This window comes from Jaculus jaculus, chromosome 15 (assembly GCF_020740685.1).
Source record: "Jaculus jaculus isolate mJacJac1 chromosome 15, mJacJac1.mat.Y.cur, whole genome shotgun sequence".
Lineage (NCBI taxonomy): Eukaryota > Metazoa > Chordata > Mammalia > Rodentia > Dipodidae > Jaculus > Jaculus jaculus.
Window position 1 is genome coordinate 36027689 of NC_059116.1, and position 20284 is coordinate 36047972.

The 20284-nt window shown below is 54.0% G+C and overlaps 1 protein-coding gene across 5 annotated transcripts; it reads left to right on the forward strand.

The window, feature by feature from the left end:
* Positions 1–577: 577 nt before the first annotated feature.
* Tle2 (TLE family member 2, transcriptional corepressor) lies at positions 578–19447 on the forward strand. Of its 5 annotated transcripts, none has more exons than XM_045134806.1 (20): positions 578–768; positions 890–987; positions 1449–1512; positions 1908–1952; positions 3853–3915; positions 6429–6503; positions 6716–6908; positions 7175–7194; positions 7824–7952; positions 8693–8737; positions 9202–9351; positions 13722–13848; positions 15322–15446; positions 15712–15785; positions 15873–16122; positions 16813–17060; positions 17151–17298; positions 17927–18077; positions 18367–18443; positions 19158–19447. In XM_045134806.1, the coding sequence occupies exons 1-20, from the start codon at positions 745–747 to the stop codon at positions 19263–19265; spliced, it is 2214 nt and encodes a 737-aa protein (XP_044990741.1). In that variant the 5' UTR covers positions 578–744; the 3' UTR covers positions 19266–19447. The 5 variants fall into 5 exon arrangements, with proteins under 5 accessions (XP_044990741.1, XP_044990742.1, XP_044990739.1 ...); XM_045134804.1 differs by having other exon boundaries at positions 580–768; positions 15322–15482; XM_045134805.1 differs by having other exon boundaries at positions 580–768; positions 6719–6908; positions 15322–15482.
* The last annotated feature ends 837 nt before the right edge of the window (positions 19448–20284 follow it).

The following is a 20284-nucleotide window of genomic DNA, read 5'->3' on the forward strand; positions in this document are numbered from 1 at the left end:
TCTGGAGCCTCACTGAAGCCCAGCCCCGCCCCTGCCATTCACTACCGAGTTCCCCGGAGTGGGGCGGGCAATGGGCTGGCCTCAGCTGGGAAACCAAACCTGGCTCTGTCCCCAGCCCCATCCCTTCCCTGGCAGTCGCCCTGTCTTGCTCTTGGCAAGGCTGCATCTTTCTGATCTGTCCATCCGGGCCCAATGTCACCGGCTCAGAAAAGCCACTTGTGACCCCCCCGCAGGGGTCCCCTCTCCTCCCAGGACTTCCTGAAGGGTACCAGGAGGTGTTTGACCGACAGCTGATTTTTCTCTTTTTATTTTTGGGTGTGGGGGCAGGGAACACTGAGTTAACGGGTGAGCCTCAGTTTCCCCGGCGGCAAAAAGCTGCGCAGGCGGGTGGGGGCGGGGCGGCGGCGCCACCTTAAGGAGGCTGAGCCCGCGGCTCCCGGCCGAGCCCCGCCGGAGGGAGGGAGAGAGGGAGGGAGGAAGGCTCCCGGGTCCCCGCGCCGCCCGCCCGCCCGCTGCACCGGAGCCGAAGCCGGGCTGCGGCCCGCGACCTCCTGCGCCGGCTGGCTGGCGGGGGCTCGGCGGGGGTCGGGGGCTCCGAGGACCCTGCCCCGCGCTCTCTCGCCCCCATCCCTTTTTCTGGACCGAGATCCCGGGGCTCCACGTGCCGCCCCCTCGGGTTCCGCGCCCCGCACCCCGGCGGCTCCGGGCCCGCCCTCCCGCACCACACCGCGGGGCGCCGGCAGGATGTACCCCCAGGGAAGGCACCCGGTGAGTGAGGGGGACTCCCTGCAGAGGGGGAGCGGAGGACGCTGACTCCTGGCCCTGGGACCCGACCTCACACCTTGCCGTCCTCCTTCCTTTTCGCCATCACCCTGCCCGGGTTCCACAGACCCCGCTGCAGCCGGGTCAGCCCTTCAAGTTCTCCATCCTGGAGATCTGCGACCGCATCAAGGAGGAATTCCAGTTTTTGCAGGCTCAGTACCACAGGTGAGGACCCCCCAGGGGGCGGGGCACCTTCCAGGGGGCGTGGCTTCCTGAGACCCTTGTGCAAAAGGGGTGGGGCTCCAGGGAAAGGGGCGGTGCTTTTTGGAGTGGGTGGGGTTTGTGGGGAGAGGGGTGTGGCCACCGGGAAAGGGGGGTGCCTTGCGGATAAAGGGAGAGACTTGGGGTGGAGCCCCTGAAGGGGAAGGGACCTTCTGGGTGAGGGGGTAGGGGCTCTAGGGAGGAACCTTCTCAGAAAAGGGACCCTCCTCTGAGAGGGTAGCAGAGGGGCTCCAGAGAAAGGGGTGGAGTTCCCAAAGGAGGGCTTCCAGGTGGAGGTGCCTGGGTCTGGTGGAGAGGATGCATGGTTTGATCTAGGAGGGAAGGGCTGTCACCAAGAGATGCGGGCAGGAGCATTCTCAATCTGTGGGGCGAGGAACCCCTCCATGTCCTTTCTTCCTGGTCAGCCTCAAACTGGAGTGTGAGAAGCTAGCCAGCGAGAAGACTGAAATGCAGCGACATTACGTCATGGTGAGGGGTCACTGTCCCCTGGGGAGGGGCAGTGGGGCTTGTGAGACTGTCACTGCTGAGTCCTGGTTACTTCCCTCCTCCTTACTCTCTTACTGGGAAAGTGGACTGTCTGGTTGGAAGACTTACTTTCTAGGGGAACCCTTCCCTGGGGGCAGCTCTACAGTCCTCTGGTCTTGGGCACCTGCTACCTGTTCCATCCTCTGGGGACAGCACCCCTGGCAGACCCCTGGCCGACTCCTGGAGTCCTCCTGGGCTCCCGTCTTGGGACCTTGTGGGGCTGAGGGTTTTCTGTGTCCGGCTTGGATGTCCCCCACCCTGGGGTTTCTTGGGAGACTCCTGTGTCACACAGCATAGGGTGGCTATGTGCCACGATGTCCCAATGGCTTTCTTTACAGTACTACGAGATGTCATATGGACTCAACATTGAAATGCATAAGCAGGTGAGGGGCTGGGGACCAGGGTATCTGTGTGGAGGGTTGGGATCCAGAAACTGGGAGAGGAACCCAGTGTGGACAATTTGGAACCAAGCAGCTCTGTGATGTAGGGGTCTTACATTGAAATCTCTAGAAGCTACTCTGAGGACCACCCTGGGAACAGGGGCACAGCCTCATAACCAAAATTTCAACTGCTGGGAAAGGTGGCTTGTGGCTGGAACTCACCAACAGAGAAGCAGACAGTGTGCAGAAGTGGGGTTTCCCCATCAATGGGGCCAGAATGGTCCCAGGAAGGGCTAGACAGCCCATCTTGGAGGCCCATTCAGCCTAGAGACTCAAGTTTTACAGTGGACCCATGATTCTGTTGCTATTTGGAAGGCTCAAAGGTTTTTCTTGGTGGCATCAATGAGAAGGTCCCAAGGTGGTACTCAAGACCCAACTTTATGTGGGTACTGGGGAACTGAACTCAGGCAAGCAAGTGCCTTTCACCCTTGAGCCACCTTTCCAGCCTGTAAAAAATAATACTTGTTGTTTTGAGGTAGGGTCTCACTCTAGCCCCTGGATCTGATGTGTGGGGCTGTGGCTCAGACAGATAGATCGCAAGGTTTTGTGGCTGTCTTCAGGGCTCTGAAATGGATCTCATGGCTGTGAGGTCTGTGACACTGCCTTCTGAGGCTTCTGAGATAGACCACAAGTTTCTGAGATAGCATACAAGGTTGTGGTTGCCCTCAAGGCTGTAAGATGGACTGCAATAGTGTGATGTAGCCTGTGAGTATTGAGGCATCCCGAGCTTCTGACTTTGATGTCAAAGTTCTGAAACTGATCAGAGGGTTCTGAGATAGGTCTCAAGGTTTGGAGATAGCCCTTCGGGCTATGAGGTAGACTGTAGACCTCAAGGTTCTGAGATTGACCTTGAGTTTCTGAGATAGCCCTCCGGATTTCAAGATATCTCTCCAGGTTCAGAGACTGAAGTTTCCAAGATAGCCCTCAAGGTTCTGAAATGGCGCTCAGGGTTCGGAGATAGCCTTCAGGGTTCTGAGATAGTCCTCAAGGTTGGGAGATGGTCTCCTGTGAGCTGGGATGCATTATGAGACTCCGAGGCTGTTCGAGGCCTCTAAGTGTGTAGTCAAGTCTCTGGGATAGAGCCAAAGGTTCTGGGATGAACTCCAGGCGTCCATGAGATCCTAAGGCTGAGCAGTGGCTCAAGGCCTTCTGTAGGCTCTGAGAACCTGGCAGGGTGGATGGAGGCTTGGATTCTACTCAGCAGGATATTAGTCCCAGGCACACACAGCCTTATGCCAGTGCTTCATGGTGGGTGGGAGGAAGCAGGGTGGGCTGGGAGTGTGGAGCAACGGTGCTTTCCTTCATACGTATGGGCCCTGCCCATGCTGGTGTGGACAAGAATGGGGCTGGTCTACATGGAGTGTAGTGTGGCCCCATGGGTCCATTGCATAGACCCCCTTCTGAGAGAGGAAGGATGTGAGGTGGGGCACATTCTTGGAACCCCTCTCTTATCTATAGTGAACCCAGTGACTTTGAACCACTGTGTAGGTCCATGTTGCATGTCTGCAACTGCTCCAATTCATAGGATGTCAGCCCTAGTTTTCTGGGCTCCAGGACATCCCAGGCAAAGACTCCCTCTGCTCCTGCATTGTGAAACAGGAGGTTTTGCAATTTTTTTTTTTTGAGGTAGGGTCTCACTGTAGCCCAGGCTAACCTGGAATTCACTATGTAGTCCCAGGCTGGCCTCGAACTCACTGCGATCCTCTATCTCTGCCTCCTGAGTGCTGGAATTAAGATGTGCGCCACCAAGTCCACGAGGCTTTGCAAATTCTTGTTGTACCTAGGAGTCAGGTGAGGGTCTCTGCCCCCTCCAACTCCACCTCTTCTCGCTGCTTCCTGCCAGGCTGAGATCGTGAAGCGGCTCAGCGGGATCTGCGCGCAGATCATTCCATTCCTCACCCAGGAGGTAAGTGGCCTCTGCGACAGACTCAGTAGACTAGCTGGGTTAGGTGTCTGGGGCATCACTGGTTCTACCATGCTGAGCACTAGGTGACCCCAAAGGGACTGGGGCTGTGGGGAGAGGGTGGAGATATAGGCTGAGGCTGAGGACTGGGAATATTTTGTTCTAGAAGGCTAACAAGGAATAGATCTGGAACCCACCACCTGTCACCGGGACCTCTTGAGTCTAACCTTTGGCTGTGTGGCTTTGGGCAAGATGCCTCTCTGGGCTTTCTGTCAGTGTGCCTTCAAGTTTAGGTGATCAAAATAGAGAAATAAATCTTATTCTTATTCTTCAGTGACACAATTCAGACTCAGAAGGACACACACCACAAGGTCCCCTTCCCAAGAGGTCCTCAGTGTCCTCAGGGACAGGAAGTAGATGGTAGGGGCAGGGTCTAGGGAGGGCATGGGAATTAGTGTTGGATGGGAACAGAGCTTCAGTGTGGGGAGATGGAAAGTTCTGGAGATGGATGGTGGGAACAGCTGCACAGCCATGGAATAAACTTCATGGTGCTGAGCTAGTTAAAATGGTACAATTTTCATGGTGGCCCATGCCTTTAATTCCAGCACTCAGCAGGCAGAGGTAGAATGATCACTACGAGCCAGCCTGAGACTACAGAGTGAATTCAAAGTCACCCTGGGGCTAGATGAGCTCCTACCTCAAAATAAAAAATAAGATAAAATAAAAGTAAAATTTGTCAGGTAAGATTAGTGCAGTAATTTAAAAACCCACAAAACCAGCACACACCTGCGGTCATGGTCACCAGTAGGAACACGTTATCCAGGCAGCCTACAAAAGCGAGTTCTCGTGGGAATGCCTTTCATTCCTTGTGGCTGCAGGACCCTGGCACTGGCTATCCATTTCTGTTGGAACATTGTGTCTCTAAGAGACTCAAGGACAGGTCCTCCCTCAGAGTGGACACACTGAGGAGAACCCTCCTGACAGTGCGGCACACATACAGATAGGAAATGTTCAAAGTGGCTTGGAACCCATCCACCAAATCAGAGGGTTCTGGAAAGTAGACACGGGGAGGAAGTCTTTTCTGGTATAGATGGTGGGGATAAGGTGGTCCAGGGTGAGTGGGGGAAAGAACTATAAAAAATGGAAGTGAAAGGGTTTTTGGAAAGAGTGACTAAAGGCACACATATCTCCCTTCCTTCAAACTCCATTCCCTAGGTCAGTAATCAACGAACTGCAGAAGATAGGCTCAACTTGGCCTTCCATCTGATTTTGTGAATAAAGTTTTATTGGCACACAATCACACCCATATCTGTTGAGTAGTCATAACCAATAATTATATAACCAATAACCATAACTATGGCTTTCAAAGCTATGAATATCTGGTGATTCTTTTTTTTTTCTGACCTGGAATTCACTATGTAGTCTCAGGGTAGCCTCAAACTCACAGCAGTCCTCCTACCTCTGCCTCCCAAGTGCTGAAATTAAAGGCATGCACTACCACACCTGGCCTTCCGATGATTTTTGTTTTTTTTCAAAGTAGGGTCTCACTCTAGCTCAGACTGACCTAGAATTCACTATGTAGTCTTGTGCTGGCCTCAAACTTTTTTAAATATCTTATTTTTATTTATTTGAAAGAGAGAGAAGCAGATAGACAAAGAGAGAGTGAAAATGGGTGTGCTAGAGCCTCCAGCCACTGTAAATGAACTTCATATGCATGTGCTACCTTGTGCATCTGGCTTATGTGGGTCCTGGGGAATTGAACGTACGTCCTTTGGCTTTGCAGGCAAGTGCTTTAAATGTTAAGCCATCTCTCCAGCCCCTGTTTTTGTTTTTGAAATAGGGGTCTCACTGTGTAGCCCAGCCTAGCTGGGAACTCATGACCATCCTCCTGTTTCATTGGTCTCAGTTTTCCCATTGGAAACAAGCTTTGCAAGTGCTTGTTGTAGGTGGGACTAGAGTGAGACCCTACCTAAAAAATTAGAAGAAGGCTCAGCGGTTAAACATCACTCACTTACAGAGCTTGCTGACCAGGTTCAATTCCCCAGTACCCATGTATTGCCAGGTGCATAAAGTGGCACATGCATCTGGAGTTTGTTTTGGCTGGAGGCCCTAGTGCACCCCTTCTCTCTCCCTGTGTGTCTTGTTTTGCTTATAAACAAACAATAAAGGAGAAGCCGAATGCAGTGGACTAGAAGTTCAAGGTCATCTTCAGCTATATAGGTGGTTCGAGCCTAACCTGGGCTATAGGAAACCCTGTCTCAAAAAGAAAGAGAGCCAGATGTGGTAGCTCACACCTTTAATCCCAGCACTTGGGAGACAGAGGCAGGAGGATCACTGTGAGCTAGAGGCCAGCCTGGTACTACATAGTGAATTCCAGGTCAGTCTGGACTAGAGTGAGACTCTACCTCAAAAAAAAAAAAAAAAAAAAAAAAAAAAAGAGAGAGAGAGAGAGACAGAGAAAGGTTGAGATTTGGGTCCAAGATTGTCCCTCCATCTGTCCCATGTCCTCACTGCAGCATCAGCAGCAGGTGCTGCAGGCAGTGGATCGGGCCAAGCAGGTGACAGTGGGGGAGCTGAACAGCCTCATTGGGGTGAGTCTCCCTGGCCCTGCCTGCACAGGGGACACTCCTAACTCCAGGTGCCCCGCGAGGTGGTACCCTGGGGCTCTTAGGTGGGCATCCAATCTGGGCTCTGGCCATCCTGGAGCCCCACCTACTGTCCTCATCCCTGTCCCCACTGTCCGCCTCTGGGGTCCTGATGTGACTGGCCTGCCTGCCCGCTTGCCAGCCTCTCCCCTCTTCAGCAGCAGCTCCAGCCACTGAGCCACCATACCCCCCCTGTGCCCCTCACCCCTCGCCCAGCCGGGCTGGTAGGCGGCAGTGCCACGGGGCTGCTTGCCCTGTCTGGGGCACTGGCTGCACAGGCCCAGCTGTCAGCGGCTACGAAAGATGATCGAGATCGCGATCGCGTCAGCGTGGAGGTGGAGGGCTGCAGAGGTGAGGGGGCGACCCAGGGTGACATCAGCAGGGAGTGTGGGAGCTGGGTGAGCATGAGGAACAAAGGGAGGGACTGCAGGCTGTGGATACCACTTTACCCTCTCTGGATCCTCTCTGAATGGGGAGGGAAGAGAGAGCTGGTCTTTACGGGCATGTTGGAAGGAGAAGCTGGAATGGGGTGATATGTTGGGTGGAAGGCCACACCACCCACTCCATGAACCTGAAGTCATGTTCCTTTTCCTCCTCTGTCTCCTACCAATCACCAGCGGAGAGAGCCCCGAGCAGGGTAAGTTGAGGAAACTTGATGTGTCCAAAGCTGGTTGCCACCAGCCCAGAGGGGCTCAGCATGATACCCACAACCTGATACCAAACTGTGTCCCCGGGAGCCTCTGTATGGCTCACACAGCCCTATGACAAGAGTGTATGTATTTTTTTTTTTTTTACAACAGGGTCTCTTATAGCGCAGGCTGGTTTCAAGCTCAGTTATGTAACCAAGGATGACCCTGAACTGATCCTCCTGCCTCCGCCTACCGAGTGCTGGGATGACAGACATGCACTGCCAATCCTGGTTCATGTGGTGCTGGGGATGGACCCAGGGCCTTGTGTGTGCCAGGCCAGCACTACCCACCGAGCCCCGACCACATCCCAGTGGTCAGTGATCGATTCTCAAGAGGTGAAAGCAGGAGGATCAGGAGTTCAGGGTCATTCTCAACTACATAGGGGGTTCGAGGCCAGCCCAGGCTACATGAGACCCTGACTCAAAGAAATTGAAAAGAATTTTGCACAGGTCTTCCCTTACAAGGTCGCAGCTGGGAAGTTTGAGGCTCACACCCTGATTGCAGCGCGGGTGTAGGGAACTCTCAGCCTAGGCTGGGACCAGAAGGCAGCGGGGAGTCAGTCTCTCCTCCCTGCCAGGCCCCTGTCTCTCTGCAGAGCGCGTCCCCCTCTCCTCCAGAGAGTCTGGTGGAGGAGGAGAGGCCCAGCGGCCTAGGTGATGGTGGAGAGCAGCAGAGACTGGAAGACAAGGAGGCATCAGGACCTTATGTGAGTGGAGACCAGCAGACTAGCGGGTCATGTGAACAGATGGCCCTGTTCTGTCCCCAGCCTGACCCTTGGGAACAGGGCAGAGCCCATCTCTGTCCCTCAGGCTCGCTCTGTAGCTCACTGCTGTTCACAGCCTGTCACATGAGAGGCGCCAGTATTGTCAGTCTGAACGGCTAAGGTCTGGGGTCTTCTGGGCCAAGCAGCCCTTCGGACTCTCTGTGTGTCTGTCTCCCAAACTGTGAGCTTGGCTGGGAATAGGGCTCAGCAGCAGAGGGAGACTCTGGGTTTCAACCCCAGTACCACCGATGGAAGAAACTTCCAGAGCCAGAAATGAGAGAGAAGCAATTGTATTCAATTCCGGGTTTGAGGCACCCTTGGGACTTCCCAGCAAGAGGATGTGTAACCCACCCCTGTTTCTGTCAGGAAAGGCTGTTTCTATGTCACAAATGGGGCTGGAACTTGGTCTTTATACCAGAAGCACAGGGGAGCCATAGGCAGAGGTGAAGACTAGCCTTAGGAAGGCCTGTGTGTGGACAGCGTGGAGAGCTTCCTGGAGGCGGCAAAAGCTGGAAACCAGGGGTCTAAGGAAGGGATGGGATCTGTTTGGGGCTGAAGGATGAGTTGGTGGTGAGACAGACAGATCTGCCAGAGATTGACTTTGTGGAAGGAATAAATTGAGGCTAGGAGGGAGATATGGAGGCAGGAGCATGACCAAGGCTGTCTGATCTCTGTTCCCTCAGGAAAGTGACGAGGACAAAAGTGATTACAATCTCGTGGTGGACGAGGTGAGCCTGGGCACCCCTTCCTTCTACTCGGGTACAGAAAAAGTGACTACCGGGAATGGCGATGGGGCCAGGTTGGAAGGAAGTGGGAATTCTTTCCCATCTCTGGGGTGCCTGGGATGGTGACAAACAGATCCAGAAAGAATGGGAACACTGGATGCCTCTTACAGCACAGGCTGGGAAACTGAGTCCCAGTGGGTTTTGGAAGTGAGCGTCAGCAGTGGCTCCAAGTGGGCCATGTGACATCCACTTCTCTGGCCTCAGCTTGGCCTGTTGGCTTCCTCAGCTGTGAGTCTTTTGTGGAGTGGGTTGTACCATCAGACCCATTTCACAGACAGTTAAGTGAGGCGCCAATGTGGGTTGTAGGCACCAGTCTAGAGGTGAATGGATGTGGGAGTCAGGAATATAGACACACCCTGTTTCCGCTCCCCTTTTACCCCAACTCAACGTCACCTCCTCGCACTCAGGACCAGCCCTCAGAGCCCCCCAGCCCAGCTACTACCCCCTGTGGAAAAACACCCATCTGTGTCCCTGCCCGGAGGGACCTTGTGGACAGTCCAGCCTCCCTGGCCTCCAGTTTGGGCTCACCACTCCCCAGAAACAAGGAGCTCGTCCTGGTAAGGAAAAGTGGGCCTTGAAACTCACTTTATTCACTTTGGGAGGAGGCTGGAAACAGATATAGTTCACCAAATAAACCAGTGAGACTGATGTCAAGTACATTTTTTCATTATTCTGCTTTGGCCTTGTTTTTTGTTTTCTTTTTAGTTTGGAGACAAGAGTCTCACTCTGTAGCCCTGGCTGGCCTGGAACTCACCATCCTCCTGCCTCAGCCCCTTGGGTGCTTGCTGGGATGTCAGGTGTGTGCCACCATACCCAGCTTTCTCAAGATTCTTTTTATTATTATTTATTTGAGAGAGAAGGAAAGCACATGCACGCGAAAGAGAGAGAAAGAGGGGAGAAGGGAGGGAGGGAGAATGGGTGCGCCAGGGCCTCTGACCACAGCAAAGAAACTCCAGATGCATGCTTCACTTTGTGCATCTGGCTTGTATGGATCCTGAGGAACTGAACCTGGGTCCTTTGGCTTTGCAAGCAAGTTCCTTTATGGCTAAGCCATCTCTCCAGCCCTCAAGATTCTTTTGTTCTGTTTTTGAGACAGGGTGTCATGTAGCCCAGGCTGGCCTGGAATGCCTGATTCTCCTGCCTCTAGCTCCCCAGAGCTAGGATGACAAGCATGTGCCGCTACATAGGGTTATGCAGTCCTGGGGTGAAGACAGAAAACACTGCCCACTGAGCCCAGCCCTGGCCCTTCTTTTAGGGTTTTGTTTACTTGTAGGGGTTTTCAAGGTATGGTCTTGCTCCAGCCCAGACTGACCTGGAATTCACTTTGTAGTCCCAGGCTAGCCTTAAACCCACAGTGATCCTTCTACCTCTGCCTCCCGAGTGCTGGGATTAAAGGTGTGCACCACCATGCCTGGCAGAGAGAGAGAATGAGAATATGGGTGCACCAGGGCCTCCAGCCATTGCAAACGAACTCCAGACACATTCAGCACTTTGTGCATCTGACTTTATGTAGGCATTGGGGAACTGAATTCAGGTCATTAGGCTTTACAGGCAAGGAAACTTAACCACTGAGCAATCTCTCCTGTCCCTTTTTATTTTATTTATTTATTGGTTTTTCAAGGTAGAGTCTTGCTCTAGCACAGGCTGACCTAGAGTTCAGTATATAGTCTCAGGGTGGCCTTGAACTCACAGTGATCCTCCTACTTCTGCCTCTCAAGTGCTGGCATTAAAGGTGTGTGCCACCGCTCCCTCTTTTTTTTTTTTTTTTTTTTTTTTTTGACAGAGGGTTTGGCTATATAGCCTGGGATGGGCTTAAAGTCTCCATCCTTTTGCCTCAGCCTCCCAGTTTGGGGATGACAGGTTTTTTTGTGATTCTTTCTGCCCCTCATTTCTCCTATAAGGATTTGAACCCCAAGAATCATTAGCAAAGAGCACAGTGAGGAAACACAAAGAGGAAACTGACAACCACAGCCTACATTCAGTATTGCAATTCATAGGAAAGGCCAAGGAAATAAACAGCTCAAACCAAGGGAAACTCACTGGTCCTGGCTGGCCTTGGACTTTCTTCCCAGGCCTGTAGAGGTCTATCCGCCCAAGCTGAGATGTCCCTGAAGTCCTGCACCCCTCCTTTCCCTCCCCTCCCACAGAGTCTTCCCCAGATCTCTTGCCCTGTGCTTACAGGGAGAGGTTGTCGGTTTCTAGGCTTCCCTTTCCCAGCAGGTTGCCGTGGTAACTACTAGAAGTGGGTGGGGGGCTCTTGCTCCTTGGATTCCCTCCCAGTCTGAGGAGACCTTGAGGGGGGGTGAGGCAGCTCCCCTCTGCTGTAGAACCTCTGCACCAGGGCCTCCCTTACCCTGCTGGGGTCATGGCCACCCTCTCCTCTGCAAGATACAGCTGTCACCCCAGGTTGGAAGACAGACACAAAATGCCAAGATAGCGTTTAAAGTTTTTAAAATTTTTTTGAGGGTTTTTATCTTTTTGTTTTGTTTTGGTTTTTTTCAAGGTTGACCTGGAATTCACTATGTGGTCTTAAGCTGGCCTCAAACTCAGAGTGATCCCCTACCTCTGACTCCCAAGTGCTGGGATTAAAGGTGTGCACTACATGCCTGGCTTCTTAAAAAATATATTTTATTTTATTTATTTGAGAGACAGAAAGAGGCAGAGAGAGATAAAAAAGAGAAAGAGAGGCAATGGGTATGCCAGGGCCTCCAGCCACTGCAAACAAACTCCAGACTCATGTACCACCTTGTGCATCTGGCTTACATTGGTCCTGGGGAATCGAACTGCGGTTCTTTGGCTTTGCAGGCAAGTGCCTTAATCCCTAAACCATCTCTCCAGCCCCCATGCCTGGCTTTTTTTTTTTAATTTTTTTTAATTTTTTTTATTTATGAGCGACAAACACAGAGAGAAAGACAGAGAGAGGGAGAGAGAGAGAATGGGCGCGCCAGGACTTCCAGCCTCTGCAAACGAACTCCAGACGCGTGCGCCCCCTTGTGCATCTGGCTAACGTGGGACCTGGGGAACCGAGCCTCGAACCGGGGTCCTTAGGCTTCACAGGCAAACGCTTAACCGCTAAACCATCTCTCCAGCCCCTGGCTTTTTTAAAAAGTATTTTTTTAATTTTTTTTTGTTTTATTCTTATTTATTTGAGAGTGGCAGACAGAGAGAGAAAGAGGGAGGGAGAGAGAGAGAGAGAACAGGTGCGCCAATGACTCCAGCCACTGAAAACAAACTCCAGATGTGTATGCCCCCTTGTGCATCTGGCTAACGTGGGTCCTGGGGAATTGAGCCTCAAGCCTCAAATCAGGATCCTTAGGCTTCACAAGCAAGTGCTTAACCACTAAGCCATCTCTCCAGCCCATTTTATTTTATTTTGACAGAAAAAGAGGGAGAGAGAGAATGGGTGAGCCAGTCTCCAGCCACTGCAGAGGAACTCCAGATGCATGCGCCCCCTTGTTCATCTGGCTAACATGGGTCCTGGGGAATCGAACCTGGGTCCTTTAGCTTTGCAGGCAACCACCTTAACTACTAAGCCATCCCTCCAGCCCATGCCTGGCTTTTTGAAAAATATCTTTATAAGAGAGAGAGAGAATGAATATGGGTGTACCAGGCCTTTGGCCTTGCAAACAAACTCCAGATGCATATACCACTTTGTGCATCTGGCTCTATATGAGTACTGGGGAATCAAACTGAGCCAACAGGCTTTATAAGCAAGAGCCTTTAATGGTTGAACCACCTATCTGGCTCCTGGGGGTTTTTTGTTTTTCTTTTTAAAGATTTTATTTATTTATTTATGAAACAGAGAATGAGAGTGGATGCACCAGGGCCTCCTGCTTCAGCAAACAAACTCCTGACACATGTGCCACCTTGTGCATCTGGCTTTGCAGGGGTGCTGGGGAATCAAACCTGGGTCTTTAGGCTTTGCAGACAACCACCTTAATTGCTGAACCATCTCTCCATCCCTCCTCCTTTTTTTGAGGCAGGGTCTTACTCTAGCCCAAGCATACCTGGAACTCACTCTGTAGCCAAGCCTGGTGATTTTCCTGCCTCAGCCTCCTGAGTACTAAAATTATAGATGGACACCACCACACCTGGCTTGATGCCAAGAACTTATAAATCCAGGGGAACCAGGCATGGTGTCACTCCCAGTATTTGGGAGGTAGATGCAGGAGGATCAGGAGTTCAAGGTCAGCCTCAGCTACATAGTGAGTCAAGGCCAGCCTGGACTACCTGACACCCTGTGTGAAATAAATGGCACCTACCCCCAAACCCAAGAAAGAAAGGCTAGGGATGGGCTGGAGAGATGGCTCAGTGGTTAAGGCACTTGCCTGCAAAACCTAACAACCCAGGTTTGATTCCCCAGTGCCCACATAAAGCCATATATGTACAAGGTGATGCACATGTCTGGAGTTCATTTGCAGTGGCTGGAGGTCCTAGCGTGCCCATACTTCTCTCTCATAAATAAGTAAGTAAATAAATAAATAGCTTGAAAAAGAAAGGTCAGGGAGATAAATGCAGGGACTAGGTCTATTCCCAGGGGAAAGTCAGGCTAGAGGTCCCCTTCATCGAGTCTGCCCACAGGGAGGGACAGAAGTGAATGGCATCACCCCCAGGGGACCATGGACCCTGCTGTGGCCTAGCCATCCTTGCCAGAGTGTCCAGTTGTCATTCCTTGTGGGCACTGATTACCTGTAACTGTCACTCTGGACACCTCATTGTCCCTTTGTGTTCCCACCATTGTGTGTGTGTGTGTGTGTGTGTGTGTGTATACATACATGTTGCATGTGCGCAAGGCTCTGGAAGTACAGGTGTGTGTCACTTCCCTTGAGTACATGCACTGTGTGCCCACGCGCATGTGCCCAGGCACAAATCTACCATGAGTGCCTCCTTGGGCTGCAGGGTGCCTTCAGTCCTGCTCTTTCCACAGAGCGATCCTCCTGCCTCCAAGTCTTGTGACTCGTCCCCACCTCAGGACGCATCCACCCCAGGACCCAGCTCAGCCAGTCACCTGTGCCAGCTGGCGGCCAAGCCAACACCGTCCACAGACAGCATTGGTAAGCACCTCTATTCCTGGGGTGATGGCTCCCAAAAATTGAAGAGGCGGGAGACTAGGACCCCACGGACCTTTCTCGATCCCCACCAAGGCCTGCCTCTCTTTGGGCCCCTTTTTTCTTGTTGTCCCCACTTGATGCATGAGGAAACTGAGGCACCAAGATACCAGTGACTTCCTAGGTCTGGTGTACTGGGGCAGAAATTTTTGGGGGGTCTTTTTATTTTACTTTTCTCAATTTTTATTAACATTTTCCATGATTATAAAAAATATCCAGCTGGAGAGATGGCTTAGCGGTTAAGCGCTTGCCTGTGAAGCCTAAGGACCCCGGTTCGAGGCTCGGTTCCCCAGGTCCCATGTTAGCCAGATGCACAAGGGGGCGCACGCGTCTGTAGTTCGTTTGCAGAGGCTGGAAGCCCTGGCGCGCCCATTCTCTCTCCCTCTGTCTGTCTTTCCCTCTGTGTCTGTCGCTCTCAAATAAATAAATAAGTAAATAAATAAAAATATCCCATGGTAATACCCTCCCTCCCCCCCTTTTCCCCTTTGAAATTCCATTCTCCATCATAGGCCCTCCCCATCTCAATCAATCTCTTTTATTTTGATGTCATGATCTTTTTCTCCTATTATGATGGTCTTGTGTAGGTAGTGTCAGGCACTGTGAGGTCATGGATATCCAGGCCATTTTGTGTCTGGAGGAGCACGTTGTAAGGAGTCCTACCCTTCCTTTGGCTCTTACATTCTTTCTGCCACCTCTTCCGCATTAGACCCTGAGCCTTGGAAGGTGTGATCGAGATGTTACTCAGTACTCCAGTCACTTCTTTCCAGCACTATGATACCTTCTGAGTTGTCCCAAGGTCACTGTGGGGCAGAAATTTTTGTAGTCAGACATGTTCTGGGTTTAGGCTGTGCTGATGACACCACCTCTCCAAGCACCCACCAAGTCTGACAGATGACACTGTCTTTAGAAGCTTCTGGGAGAACTTGGTCTTGAGCTCTTCCTCTAGGAGTTTCCAAGTGATGGGGTGCCAACCCAGACGCTGAAATGTCCAGGGGTGTGGTAGGAGAAGGGACTCCACATGACTAAGGACTGGAGGCTAGGGCTGAGGAGGCTTAGGGAGGTTTCTGAGATGTGCATGGGCATTAGGTCTGGGCTTTTTAGGGTTTTTTGTTTGTTTGTTTTGTTGTGTTGTGTTTTTCAAGGTAGGGTCTCACTCTGGCCCAGGCTGACCTGGAATTCACTATGTAGTCTCGGGGTGGCCTTGAACTCACAGTGATTCTCCTACCTCTGCGGCCTGAGTGCTGGAATTAAAGACGTGCATCACGGTCCAACCTGGGTCTGGGGTTTGAAGCACAAGTAGGGAGTCGTCAGCCTGAGGAAGGGAAAAAAACAGAGGTCCAGAGGGACCAAACCACGGAAGCCCTCCTAAAAGGGATTGTGGTTCGGGGTATCCGAACTCGTCCTGTGCTTCTCCTGCAGCTCTGAGGAGTCCGCTGACCCTGTCCAGTCCTTTCACCTCGTCCTTCAGCCTGGGTTCCCATGGCACTCTCAACGGAGACCTCTCCATGCCTAGTTCCTACGTCAGCCTGCACTTGTCCCCCCAGGTCAGCAGCTCTGCGGTGTACGGACGCTCGCCCCTGGTGAGTCCTGGAGTCCGGGCACAGCAAGCCTGCGGGCAGGAGGGGGGGGGGGCTGTCTCAGGGTCAGCTGTGAGGACACCATATCATGGGGAGTAGAGGTCATTTCCCTGCAGAACCAACCAGACAGTGGTCCGGTCTGGAGTTGACCTGTCCACTGGTGGATGAGCAGAGGTGGGGATGGGACCCGGGGAGGGAGGGTGGCCTGGACACCCTCTCTGGCCTCCTGCAGATGGCGTTCGAGTCCCACCCCCACCTCCGAGGCGCTTCCATTCCCTCCTTGCCCAGCATTCCCGGAGGGAAGCCGTGAGTACCGGGGTTGGAGAGGGCGGGGGTTCCCCAGGGTCCCTTGAAGAAGCCTGGCGTCACGCGTGTGCAATGGGCTCTCCCCAGGGCCTACTCCTTCCACGTGGCGGCCGACGGCCAGATGCAGCCGGTGCCCTTCCCGTCGGACGCGCTGGTGGGAGCGGGCATCCCCCGGCATGCGCGGCAGCTGCACACGCTGGCCCACGGCGAGGTGGTGTGCGCCGTCACCATCAGTGGCTCCACGCAGCACGTGTACACGGGAGGCAAGGGCTGCGTGAAGGTGTGGGACGTGGGCCAGCCCGGCGCCAAAACGCCCGTGGCCCAGCTGGACTGCCTGGTGAGGGCGTGGCCTGGAGAGGGTGGGCGGAGCCTTGAGGATGGGACCTGGGGCGGAGCTGTGGGTATGGGGCGGGGCCTGTGAGTGAGAGGGGCTGGTGAGGGGGGGCATGGCCCCTGGGGGCGGGGCCTATGCATGGGGCCAGGTGAAGGGTGAGGGTGGGGCGGGGCCTGTGAGGATGGGACCCAGAGGGTTGGGCTGGCGAGGACCTGTCAGTGTGAGTGGGGCCAGGTGGGGTGGGTGTGTGCAGGGCCTATCAGTGTGGTCGGGGCTCCTGCATGGTGCAAAGCCTTGGAGGGGAAGGGCGGGGGACGGGGCGGGGCTCCGCAGGCAGGGGAGGGGCTCGCAGTAAACTTGGGTGGGTCTTGTAGGATGATGAGTGTGACTTGTCAGATGAGGGGCGGGGATTACGTGGCACTGGGGAGGAGCTTGTAGGGAGACGGGCGGGGTTTACAGTACAGCTGGGGCATAATTTGTAGGCAGTGGGCGGAGCCTACGGTAGCACGGGGCGGGGCTTGTAGATCGATGGGCGGGGCCTGCCGTGGCTTTGCGATGGGGCTGTTAATGACACTGGGGCAGTGACCTCGGGCGGGACCTGCAGGGCAGTGGGCGGGGCTGCGGTGACTGGGTGGTGGGTGTCCTGGTTACCTCGCCAGCGCCAACCCCAACCCGGCTGCTCCCTATCTCCAGAACCGAGACAACTACATCCGCTCTTGTAAGCTGCTGCCGGACGGTCGGAGTCTGATCGTGGGCGGCGAGGCCAGCACCCTGTCCATCTGGGACCTGGCGGCGCCCACGCCGCGCATCAAGGCCGAGCTGACCTCCTCGGCCCCGGCCTGCTATGCTCTGGCCGTCAGCCCCGACGCCAAAGTCTGCTTCTCCTGCTGCAGCGACGGGAACATCGTGGTGTGGGACCTGCAGAACCAGACCATGGTCAGGTGCGTGTGTGGACGGGGCTACAGGAGCGGGATGGACACCGCCCTTCTTCCCTTCCCTTCCTCCTCCCTCCTGTCTCCCTCCCTTGGCAGGCAGTTCCAGGGCCACACCGATGGGGCCAGCTGCATCGATATCTCGGACTATGGGACCCGGCTGTGGACAGGGGGCCTGGACAACACGGTGCGCTGCTGGGACCTGCGAGAGGGTCGCCAGCTGCAGCAACACGACTTCAGCTCCCAGGTACCACCCGCGGGCGTCCTGGGCATAGGGCTACTGGGACCTTCCGGTGCTTATCCAGCCTCCACCCCGCCCCCCCCCAGTGCTGGGAGGACACCCCACGCCCACGCCACCCTCTCCACCTCCTTTCTGTTGCGTCCTCATCTTTCTTGAAAAAGGTCTGTCGCCCTATGTAACTGAGGCCTGAGACTCACTTTGTAGCCCAGGCTAGACTCAAACTCACAAAGGTCCTCCTGCCTCTGACCCACCAGTGCTGGACTGGGCCAGCAGCACACCTGGCTCATGTGAGAACATTGCTGTGTTGCCACGAACACATATTTGAAGACTTCCAGGCATCTTTCTTAGTGAGGGATTCATGGCCATCATCATACTGTCGTCTGGGAGGGAATGGGGGAGGCTCACAGTGAGGCCATGGAAGTGGGGCCCCTAAAAACCAAAGCTAAAGCAAAGCTTAGGCAAGGGAGCCAAAGTCAAAGTTCGTGTGTGATTTTGATATTAATGACGCTACATAAGTCACCTGCCGCAACCCAGGGCCCCTGCCAGCTGCCTCTTTCTCCCTGTGGGACTCAGTGGGCGTCCCCCCACATCCAGGGGCCTGAGACCCCAAATCTACTCTCCCCCTACCCCCTAGGTCTTCTCCCTGGGACATTGCCCCAGCCAGGACTGGCTGGCCGTGGGCATGGAGAGCAGCCACGTGGAGATCCTGCACGTTCGCAAGCCGGAGAAATACCAGCTGCACCTGCACGAGAGCTGCGTGCTGGCCCTCAAGTTCGCATCCTGCGGTACTGGTGGCAATCCTCCTGCCTCACCCTCCCTGTCTATGGCTCATCTGAGACCTAACATAGCCAGATGTCCAGGATTTTTTGTCTGACCACTTTCCAAGGGGTCCCGTGTTCACATAACTGTGTGGCAAACACGGAGCACATCCCGTCTCTGTGCTGGGAGGGCTTTCAGGTGCCCCAAGATGATGACAGCCAGGGATCCTGGAAAGACATTGTGAGGTTGGCTCAGTCCCTGCCCTGGGTGTTGTGGGGGGGGGCACCTTCCTCACCTCACGCCCTTCCCCCTCAGGGCGCTGGTTCGTGAGCACAGGCAAGGACAACCTGCTGAACGCCTGGAGGACACCCTATGGGGCCAGCATCTTCCAGGTGCTCCTTCCCCAGCCCGTGACCTGCCAGGGGCCATGTTCCTGGGGCAGCAGGGTAGTGTGCTGGGTTCAGGCAGAGGGGTTGCCTGCCCGTCACCCATCCCACACCTGCACTGGCCCCAGCAGTTGCTGTCCCATCATCTCCCTGCCCCCCAGCATTCACGAAGCCACCACTGTCTGACACCACCTGTTCTGGGCATTTTCAGTCATGGCATGCCACACCATGTGGCTATGTGTGTGGTTCTCACTGAGCACTGTCATCCAGTCGCTCCACACTGTGGCGTCAGAGCCTCACTCTTGTTTGTGGTGGAGTAACATTCCAGCATATAGTTGGAGCATGCTTGGTGTGTCTGTTTTGTTTTCTCGAGGTAGGGTGTCACTCTAGCCCAGGCTGACCTGGAATTCACTATGTAGTCTCAGGGTAGCCTCGAACTCACAGCAGTCCTTCGCCTCCCTCTGGAGTGCTGTGATTAAGGGCATCTGTCCAACTGCTCTGTTTTTCCACCCCTTGGCTACCATGAATCTTGCTGCTGTGGAAAGCTGAACATTCCTCCTTCCCCAGCTAGCAGCATCCCAGCCCTGCCTCAGCCTTGACCTACCCGTCCCCAAGGGCTCATACTGGCCGTGAAGCCCCCTTGATTCCTCTCCTGTGCATCTTCAAGGTGGCGGTGTGGCTGCCATGGCCTCACCTCCCTGTCTTCTGTCCCTGTCACAGTCAAAGGAGTCCTCCTCCGTCCTGAGCTGCGACATCTCCAGGAACAACAAGTACATCGTGACGGGCTCAGGAGACAAGAAGGCCACCGTGTACGAGGTCGTCTACTGAAGCTGGGGGGGGGGGCGTGTCCCCAACTCGACTCCTATCCAGACGTCAGGATAGAGATGCTGTCAGGCCCTTCCTTCCTTGCTAGGTCTGAGAGCAGTACATCCCCTGGCCTAATGCCTTCTTCCCGGCTGCAGAGGGGACAGTGGACAGAAGGTGTTGGGGAAATAAATGTATTTAGCACACTTGCTTTTTCGTTGTCATGTATATATTTTGCATATGTGCCTGTGTATATGCATATTCATGTGTGTGTCTGTGAGAGAGAGGGAATGTATGTGGAGAAAACAGGGTGGCTGTCTTCTCAGTTCCTCCCCACCCTATTCTATTTAACTTGGGGGTTTTGTTTTTTGTTTTTCATAGTAGGGTCTCTCTGTAGCCCAGGCTAGCCTCAAATTCATGGTGATCCTGCTACCTCTGCCTCCCGAGTTCTGGGATTAGAGGTGTGTGCCACAATGCCCAGCTCAGTTCAGTTCACCTGTCCTGAACTGTGTAGCCAAGGCTGGCCTTCAATTCATGTCTCCTGCCTTGGTTTCCCCCATGCCTGGCTTTCATACACTTCTTGGAGTCAAGGTGTCTCTGAACCTGGAGCTCACCAATTCAGCTAGACTGGCTGGCCGGCCAACAAGCCCTAGGAATCCTGTCTCCCACCACCCAACATTGGATTACAGGTGCCTGTCACCACATCTGCCTCTTAAGTTGGTTCTGGGGATTTGAGCTCAGGTCCACATGCTTGTGCCACTGAGCCATCTTCCCAGACCCCTTCTTCTGAGATAGAATCTCACTTTGGAACCCAGACGGGCCTCAAACTCAGCAATCTTCCTGCCTTAGTCTCCCCAGTGCTGGGGACAACAGGTTTGGGCCACCAGGCTTGAGTGGAAACAATTCAGGAATCCCCCAAGGACCTAATGCCACCCCACCATCTCCCAATAGCACCTGCAGGTGGGGAGTCAAGCACCAACACCTGGGGGCTTAGGGGTGTTCTAGATCCTTTCTAACATGTTCAGAGCTGGGCACGGAAGTGG

Coding starts and splice junctions, on each gene's coding strand:
- Tle2 (XM_045134804.1), top strand. CDS start 745: ATGTACCCCCAGGGAAGGCACCCG. Junction 1,953..3,852: donor ACATTGAAATGCATAAGCAG/GTGAGGGGCTGG, acceptor GCTTCCTGCCAG/GCTGAGATCGTGAAGCGGCT. Junction 6,504..6,715: donor AGCTGAACAGCCTCATTGGG/GTGAGTCTCCCT, acceptor TCCCCTCTTCAG/CAGCAGCTCCAGCCACTGAG.